This window comes from Schistocerca gregaria, chromosome 8 (genome assembly GCF_023897955.1).
Source record: "Schistocerca gregaria isolate iqSchGreg1 chromosome 8, iqSchGreg1.2, whole genome shotgun sequence".
Classification (NCBI taxonomy): domain Eukaryota; kingdom Metazoa; phylum Arthropoda; class Insecta; order Orthoptera; family Acrididae; genus Schistocerca; species Schistocerca gregaria.
Genome location: NC_064927.1, coordinates 402,379,158 through 402,388,933, shown reverse-complemented (window position 1 = coordinate 402,388,933; position 9,776 = coordinate 402,379,158). Strand labels below are relative to the sequence as shown.

At 43.4% G+C, this 9,776-nt stretch overlaps 1 protein-coding gene across 1 annotated transcript in view; it reads right to left on the bottom strand.

Moving 5' to 3' along the window:
- Positions 1-309: 309 nt before the first annotated feature.
- The window catches only part of LOC126285218 (odorant receptor 43a-like), a 58,409-nt gene continuing 48,942 nt past the window's right edge, over positions 310-9,776 (bottom strand). The window contains exons 4-5 of the mRNA XM_049984520.1: positions 4,591-4,746; positions 310-366 (exon numbers count right to left, since the gene is read on the bottom strand). Coding sequence (XP_049840477.1) covers positions 310-366; positions 4,591-4,746 — 213 coding nt within the window. The remainder of the gene's footprint in view (positions 367-4,590; positions 4,747-9,776) is intronic.

The following is a 9,776-nucleotide window of genomic DNA, read 5'->3' as shown; positions in this document are numbered from 1 at the left end:
TACAACATCATTCAGAGTAGACATTAAGTTTCACATATAAAGCGGAACAATGTTAAGAGGATAGAATAGTCATAGTTCTATAGCACTGCACGCCTCTACATAGGCCTGCACTTTCATTACTGTGTAAGTTTGAGTAATTAAGACTTAAACGCTTTTCTTATGCAGTGAGTGTTGAAAAGAACTACCAGATCTGAGGGATATATTTGTTAAACACATACAAATAAATGATCTTCTCGCACTAAGATAGTACATTTAATAGTTACTGTTCTTTTGAGAGCATGGATTGTGGCGATGAACATCTCTTTAGAATTATCGATTGTTGATCCTGCCGAGTAGCGTGTAGTATGAGTAAGACGCCTTCAATAACTGTAACAGAACAAACACTAGACATTAATGTTTCTTCCTCACTACCGAAAAACTAAAGTTAACATTGCAGTTTCCATTTTGAAGCACGTGCACAAACGCTGTTCTGTTTATCTATACCTATTCTTCTACATTTAAAAATATTTTACCATTCTTTTAAGTTTCGCATGATGTGTAAGTGAAAAATTACAAAACTGAAAACGTTGGATGTAAATAAGTAAATTAAACCTTCTTCAATTATTGTACATATTACTTTAACTAATATGGCATAAATGTAAATAATGTTTAAGTAATAGCTTGATGTATAATTTTACCTTTGGTAATCGAAACAGTTCGACATTGACGATATGTGACTCAGTGAAATAATTATTTTTATTGAAAACGTAATGATACAACAACCATTTACCAGCTGCCTCTGAGGTCCAACTGTGGTTCAATGGTTAATGGTACTAGGATGTCGTGGGTTCACTTTCCGGTAACCGTCACTGAATTTTGAGGCTCATTCTGCCTGGAAACGTGTTCACCTTTCCTCAAGAAAGACAACGAAAATCTGCTTCTGTAAATAATCAGTGCATTTAACACCCAAATCTCCGATAGAGACTTAAATGGAATAGCTTCCACTTGCCACACGTCATGTGTTTTAATTAACTGTTCGCATCGCATAATAATTTAGTAGTAATCAGTACTTCATACCGTGCTCTACCGCATGGTTAGATTCAAGAAACATTTTACTGTGATTCTCACAAACTGAGTACGTAGTAAACTCTATTAAAGGAATGACAAACGTCTGAATGTCAGGGTCAACAACTTAGTTTTCAACCGACGTAAAATCAGTGAGCGAATTGTGGGGCAGGGAGTAGCCATTAAGCACGTACTTCATGTGTCTGAACGAGATACGTTCAAAAGTTATCCACGCTTTAAAAAAGAAGAGACTGAATAAGTGCATTTTTTCATTTCTTGTATTTAGTCCTTTAGTCCACAAGGTTGCGTACTCACTCCTACAATAACGTTATGTGCCATTTAAAATCCGTCTCATACAATATCTCCGAGAGATCAAATGACGCAATAGCCTCTTGTAAAGAGTTTATTGTGAATGTTGGACGGTAGTCGAGGATGTGGTCGCAGTTTCCAACTTGTGAGCAGCCAGTCTAATACTCGGTGCAGCACTTCCGCGCACAGGTACTCTCAGGTGATATCCATGACTGGACCTTCTTATATTTGTGCTTCTAAGTGCAGAATCAGCCTCCGGTGGTAGTGTACTTTTCTTTACTAAGACATGTAGTTGCTGACACCACGAGTTCTTTAATAACCACACACCGCATGGCAAAAATTTGCAGAGACGGTCGTTTTCATAACTCCGTGGATGGTACTATGCCTCCATTGTCCCGCCTGGACAGTGCCATTTGCAGGAATTCTCGACGCAGCCGCTACTGCTTCACACCTTCGCCACGGAGATGCAGCCATGGTCATCCTTCCTCGTGGAAGTGGCGTGCCACTTCGTGCTCTCCACCTGCCTGGGAGCTGTGTGACAATGTGCTGGCTTCCTCACTCCCTCTGGTGCCGCCATCTCTTATAATCCTTTGTTTTTCCATTTGTGATTTGGATAGTGCTACTCTCCATAAATGTTAATACAGGCCCTGCCTCTACCTTCGCACCACATCTCACGAGATCTACCCCTGAACCACTCCTTACTGGCTCTACCCCAACGTCCATTCTTGTGTTCCAGCGCAGATAATTCACATTCCTTCTCCCAGTCCTATGTATTATCGTGCTCCAGCGCACTTCACACGTTCCAAAACGTGCTTATTCGCGCATTAAAGAATGTCACTCACAACACTCTGGTCTTCCGATCGGCCTTCTGAATTTCGTGAGGAGTCTAGTCATATGTTTTGGCTCTGAGGCAGTAATCCCAAGAGATTATTGGCTTGAGGTGTGTATTTTTTTCTGCCTACATGTAGATGCAATGCCTGCCACAGTAGCTCTGCATGCATTAGATGTCACATGCCAGTCGAGAAGCAGCTGTCGTTCGTAGCTTCCACACCAATGGCCATCGATGACAACGATTCCAGGATACTGCTCTCAATGGTCGCTGTAGACTCACTGGACTCCAAGCCGTTGCGATGGTCGCACATTTGTTTCTTGGGAGGGGAGGATGGGTAGCAGATGCAGTGCCAACTCGGATGGGCTCAAAACAGCCAAGATGATCCACGTCTTTGCCGTGGAGGGGAAAAAATTCTGTATCAGAAGATAGTCCGCCAGCAATATGGGTCGTTTCTATGGGCTTGCGAATCACGGACCTGTTGGCACCGTGTCATCAAGGAAGAAACACAACAGACCGAATGGCAACGATAGGGACCTCCGACCACTGAGTCGTTGGAACTAAACATTACGTTCAAGATAACAACAACTGCAACTTGTTACCGTCACAGGAAATTGTGTCAGCCGCCACTACTACAAGCTGCCAGTGGGAGGCACGACATTCACAGCACTGCTTGCGTCCAGGAGATAACATTCCCACAAGTAGGCAGTCCTCCATTTCTCTGCCACAACAAGCGAGTTCGGTCCCAGCCACTAAACCAATTTGGTCTTCACTACCAAACAAGTCGAGTAGCAGCTGTTCCTTTCCAGCCAAAGAACCTCTTCGGCCCCAGAAAACGAGCCTGATTCTACAGCAAACCATTTCGGCGCCAATCACCAAGTCTGTCAGACTGAGCAACCAAACCAAAACGCAGTCCAGCTGCTGATCCAGGACGATTTCGTCTGCGCCGTCCTCAGGAACAGCCACCTGGTTTGCAACGAGCCTTCACGTCGTCCACCAATGGTCCTTGAAGACTCCAGCCTCGAACTCGTTCTCCGTCTTCACCAGCCCCGTCCGTCTGCGCTGCCATTTCGCCAACGACGTGCCTTTGCCTCACTCAACATGGGCTCTGAGAAAACCGGCCTTTACACTTGGTATCAAATTACTATAGGCTTGATTATTGTTAATTATTTACAGCAGCTCAGCTTGTAGCCTATCCGCACATAGATCACAGTTACTGTGCTTCATTACAGACACCTAATCAAAAACTGTCATCGACTAACAAAACTGTCAGACAAAGCGGTACATACTGCGTTCAGAAGATCTTTTTGTATATTAAATGGCTAATTCTACGGCTTTTCCGTCGTCTTTATGGACGCTACTCGTAGTAATATGTATATTGTTACCCGTTTACTTGAGAATCTTTTCTTTCTATGTGCACCATGGCCCGGTAACAACATCATAGGCGATTATTTATTTTGTATAAAATTTTGTCAGAGAATTTGTAATAAATGTTGCTATAAGAATGGAATTAAGTACAGTTATGTTTTAGAGTTATGAAGTATTGCGACTGATGAGACAGCTATAACCAGAAGAAGGGTTGACAATCGTTCCTAAGAAGGCCGTAAAAGCAGTGAGGATAACGAGCATCTCGGATGCCACAGTAATCGATCAATTGATGGCGTGAAAAATGCCGAAGAAATAATTATGAATAACCGCAGCGTTACAATAAGAAGAATCCCATCATACGGTGGCAAATGAGGTGCTTCATGCTATTACTTTTTTCTTTCTTTTTATTTTGGGTATGAAAAGTGTGAACACAAATTTCGTTCCACAGGTGATGAAATAAGAACAAAACAGGAAGGTGTGAGTCACTCAGGAGTCGATAGATGAAGTCAACAGCCATGCACATCCATTGAAAGGCGTCTTAACAGGTGACGAGACATGGGGTTACGGATGTGACGGCGACACTATTGCTCTATCTTCCCACTGGAAGCATTCTAAACATCAATGACCAAATAGAGTTCGACAAGTGGGGTCGAATGCCCACTGTGCTCTTGTGGTATTCATTTAATACGGTTTATTGCAGGAGGAGTTTCTGCGACAAGATGGAAGGTTCTGAGGCCGACATTTTACAGCTAAAGATGAGATTAAAAATTCATGGTCAACAGAGCTAAAAACTATCCCTGAGATCGTGTTCCAGATGTCTCGGACATTGGAAAGAGCTCTGGCAGAAATGTATAATATCTAATAGGAGTATGTAGAAGAGGATAACATTAATGTAGAAGAATTAATTAAATTCTGTACAACAAACAAAATCTTTTCGTTATTTTTTGAACACATATCTAATACTATATATTTTTTTCTTTTAATATCTCTGATATTAATATAGAGCAACTTTAAATACATAGTGTTGTCGCAGTACTGACCGAGATGAAGGTGGGCCGGTTGATCTGGAGCAGGCCGCCTGCTGTAAGCACCAGCGACCTCTGCGCACGACACATGAGGAGGGAGAGAGCGCGTTTGAAACGCCCACTGGCCTCCACCCAGGCGCAGCTGTACGCCGCCTCCGCCACCGCCTCGCTCTGTCAGTCACAATCACTGAGCTACACTCCGTAGGACATACTAACGACTAACTATGCGGACAGGGCCATTTAAGTAGAACATTAATTTACAAAAATGTAAACATTACTTTATTTTATGTATTAACATGTATTCTAGCACTATTTTAACAGTAGTGGACACCAGAAGATCCTGAGGAAGATCTCAGAAGAGGGTTCGAAACGCTGCCAAATAACTCAGAAGATTTTAACTTCAGTGACAACGGCCACGAAAGCCTGCATAATTACATAACATGTTTTGAGTTCGCTGATAAACTCCTTGTAACCAACATGAAATTATATGAAGGAGTGGTGCCTGTTCTTTCGGACATGACCACGTGGGATCCTCAGCTGTGATACATAAACGTAAATTGAAGGTGGAGGGGGAGGAGGGGAGACAGGAAAGGGAACTGATTACTGATGTCGGCCACATATGAACGTTACAAGGAACCGGCGGCAAGGCGTGAAAATATGTACCGGACCGTGATCTGAACCCAGGATGTCCTGCTTGCTAGGCCGGTGCCTGGACTGAGTGTTATGACAATTACTCGGACTATCTCGGCACGCCCCACGCGCCACCTATCTCTAGGCCCGTCCAGCTGTGATACTGAAGATGGACAGGAAGAGAAAGGGAATGAAAGGAAGGGATTACTAATTCTGCGTAATGTCTCGATGCGGTTGACATCTGTAACGCCTTTCCTTTCTTTCCTCTGTCCCCCCCCCCCCCCCAAATCACCAATCATCAGTTTATATGTGTGTATGATAGCTGCGGATTGTACGTGATGTATGTTCTTTCAGACATGTCCAAAAGAGCAGATATCACGCATTCATATAACTGATTTGCCCGGACTCACAATAGGCCCACCTTCTTCAGTGCGGATGTACAAGTACGTCCGACCTCTTGCGGGAATGTCAGAGTAGCGAGCATACAGGACATGAGTGAGGACTGCAGATAGGTGGCGCTCGGTGGGAATGTGGATTGGTCGTAAGGAGTCACGGCATAGCCCGTGCAGCTGCGATAACACTGCGTAATGGATTGCGCAGTAGTTAATGCACCTGCCAAATAAGCAGGATCTCGTTGGTTCGAATCCCGGTGCAGCACACATTTTCACTCGTCGCCGCTCATTCGGCGTGACGGCCCTATGCAGCTGATTTCAGTAACCCCTTCCTTTTCCTGTCATTTCTACCACCCCCCCCCCCCATCCCACTACCAACTTCAGTTTACAATATTAAATCGCCATGCGTTCATATCCAACATTACTACCATGTTCAAATATTAGAAAACATCGAGAAAAACAGAGATTCACCACGAAATATGTATAATATTCCCAAAGCTTATAACAGACGAATACAAGACGCTAATGTGCGAAACCCTTTGTCTTTGCAATTTCTGTCTGCTGTAAAATAAACACGTTCAGCATAAATCCAATGTTGTTACAAAGAATTTGTCCATAGGACTACAAAAATGAAAGTATGTAAAGCGTAACAAATGCAGCAGATCCATCATACGACTAAAACAAAATGAAGCGACTCCCGAACAGGCCATTAACGCCCAACGGTCACTGACCGGACGCCGCGTCATCCTCAGCCCATAGGCGTCACTGGATGCGGATATGGAGGGTCTTGTGGTCAGCACACCGCTCTCCAGGCCGTATGTCAGTTCCCGAGACAAGTCAGTTCTCAATCAAGTAGCTTCTCAGTTTGCCTCACAAGGGCTAAGTGCATACTGCTTGCCAACAGCGCTCGGCAGACTTGATGATCACCCATCCAAGTGCTAGCCCAGCCCGACATCACCTAGCTTTGGTGATCTGACGGGAACCGGTGTTATCACTGCGTCAAAGCCGTTGGCCATCATACGACTTCATTTTGTGTGCCACGGTCAACATATAAGTTTCTAAAAGGCTTACATGTTTCAATGAAATATCAATTTCGTGATCTGAGTAAATCTGAATTTCGTCTCATTACTCAGCATATTAAATGCCGTCACCCCAGAACTTTGACTTTTAGGACTTCTTGAAACATGGCCATATACACTCATATTAACGTCCCCAAATTTTATAACATTTGTCCCACAATGAACCATGTGTGGGGTGGATTGTGTGACTCAGTCATACTGGTAGCTGTACCGCAGGTGTAACCACCAGAGAGGAATCTGTTCAGAAGCCAGTCACATGTGTGGTTTCTAACATGCTTTTCAGTTGTTGCAGGGGCAACAGTCTGGATAATTTGACTGATCCGGCCTGATAACACCAGCAAAAACGTCCTTGCTATGCTGATACTGCGATGGACAAAGGAAAACTACAGCCATAATTCTTCCGGGGGGCACGCGGATGTACTGTATGACTCAAAATTGTGTATTATTTATTGGATGTGAAATAGTCCTCCAATCGGATCTTCGGGCGGGGACTACTGGGGAGCCGGCCGGTGTTGCCGTGCGGTTCTAGGCGCTTCAGTTTGGAACCACGTGACCGCTACGGTCGCAGTTCGAATCCTGCCTCGGGCATGGATGTGTGTGATGTCCTTAGGTTAGTTAGGTTTAAGTAGTTCTTAGTTCTAGGGGACTGATGACCCCAGATGTTGAGTCCCATAGTGCTTAGAGCCATTGGAACCATTTGGACTACTGGGGAAGATGTGTTCATCAGGAGAAACTCTGGCATTCTACGGACTAGAGCGCGGAATGTCAGATCCCTCAATCGGACAGATTGAAAAAAAAAAAGAAAATGAATTTTCTGAAGTTAGATATAATGTTACTTAGTGAAGCTTCGTGGCAGGAGAAACAAGTTTTACGGTCAGGTGAACACAGGGCTATAAATACAAAATCAAATAGTAGTAATGCTAGAGTATGTTTAATAACGAAGAAAAAAATAGGAATGCGGTTAAGCTGCTATGAACAGCACAGCGAACGCATTATCGGAGACATGACACACAAAGCCCACAACCGGCGCGGCAGTACAACGCTATATGCCAACTACCTATGCAGATGATGTAGAGATTGAAGAAATGTATGATGAGAGAAAAGAAATTACTCACAAAGTTAAGGGGGATGAAAATTTAACTGCGAGGGCGAAGTTGAAGAAGAGATGGGAGAATGATGCTGCGAGAAAAATTTGAGGGAGTACTGAAAGACCTGAAAAACCTGAGCCGAAACAAGGCCCCGCGAATAGACAACATTATGTTAGAACTACTCTACCATCTGGTGAGCAAGATGTATGAGACAGGCGAAATAACTTCAGACTTCAAGAAGAATATAGTAATTCCAATCCCAAAGAATGCAGGTGTTGACAGATGTGAAAATTAAAGAACCATCACTTTAATAAGCCACGGCTGCAAAATACTAACACGAATTCCTTACAGACGAATTGAAAAACTGGTAGAAGCCGACCTCGGGGAAGATCAGTTTGGATTCCGTCGAAATGTTGAAACACATGAGGCAACACTGACCCTATGACTTATCTTAGAAAATAGATTAAGGAAAGGCAAACCTACGTTCCTAGCATTTGTAGACTTAGAGAAAACTTTTGACAATATTGACTTGGCGAAAGGCTATTTACAATTTGTACAGAAACCAGATGGCAGTTACAAGATTCGAGGAGCATAAAAGGGAAGCAGTGGTTGGGAAGGGAGTGAGACAGGGTTGTAGCCTATCCCTGATGTTATTCTATCTGTATATTGAGCAAGCAGTAAAGGAGACAAATGAAAAATTCGGAGTAGGAATTAAAATCCATGGAGAAGAAATTGAGGTTCGCCGATGGCATTGTAATTCTGTCAGGGACAGCAAAGGACCTGGAAGAGAAGCTGAACGGAATGGACAGTGTCTTGAAAAAAGGATATAAGATGAACATCAACAAAAGCAAAACGAGGATAATGGAATGTAGTCGAAATAAATCGGGTGATACTGAGGGTATTAGATTACGAAATGAGACGCTTAAAGTAGTACATGAGTTTTGCTATTTGGGTAGCAAAATGACAGATGATGGTCGAAGTAGAGAGGATATAAAACGTAGACTGGCAATGGCAAGGAAAACGTTTCTGAAGAAGAGAAATTTGTTAAAATCAAGTATAGATTTAAGTGTCAGGAGGTCGTTTCTGAAAGTATTTGTATGGAGTATGGCCATGTATGGAAGTGAAAAGAGGACGATAAATAGTTTGGACAGGAAGAGAATAGAAGATTTCGAAATGTGGTGCTACAGAAGAATGCTGAAGTTTAGATTGGTAGATTTCATAACTAATGAGGTCCTGAATAGAATTAGGAAAAAGAGAAATTTGTGGCACACCTTGACTAGAAGAAGTGATCGATTGCTTGGTCATGTTCTGAGGCATCAAGGGATCACCTATTTAGTATTGGAGGGCAGCGTGGAGGATAAAAATCGTAGAGGGGGACGAGGAGATGAATACATTAATCACATTCAGAAGGATGTCGGTTGTGTTTATACACTGAAGCGTCAAAGGAACTGTCATAGGCATGCGTACTGAAATACACAGATATTTACGGGCAACATACGGCGTGGCGGTCGGCAACGCCTATACAGGGTGTTACAAAAAGGTACGGCAAAACTTTCAGGAAACATTCCTCACACACAAGGAAAGAAAACATGTTATGTGGACATGTGTCCATAAACGCTTACTTTCTATGTTAGAGCTCATTTTATTACTTCTCTTCAAATCATATTAATCATGAAATGGAAACACACAACAACAGATCGTACCAGCGTGACTTCAAACACTTTGTTACAGGAAATGTTCAAAATGTCCTCCGTTAGCGAGGATACATGCATCCAACCTCTGTCACATTGAATCCCTGATGCGCTGACGCAGCCCTGGAGAATGGCGTATAATATCTCAGCTGTCCACAATACGAGCATGAAGAGTCTCTACGTTTGGTACCGGGGTTGCGTAGACAAGAGCTCTTAAATGCCCCCATAAATGAAAGTCAAGAGGGTTGAGGTCAGGAGAGCGTGGAGGCCATGGAATTGGTCCGCCTCTACCAATCCATCGGTCACCGAATCTGGTGTTGA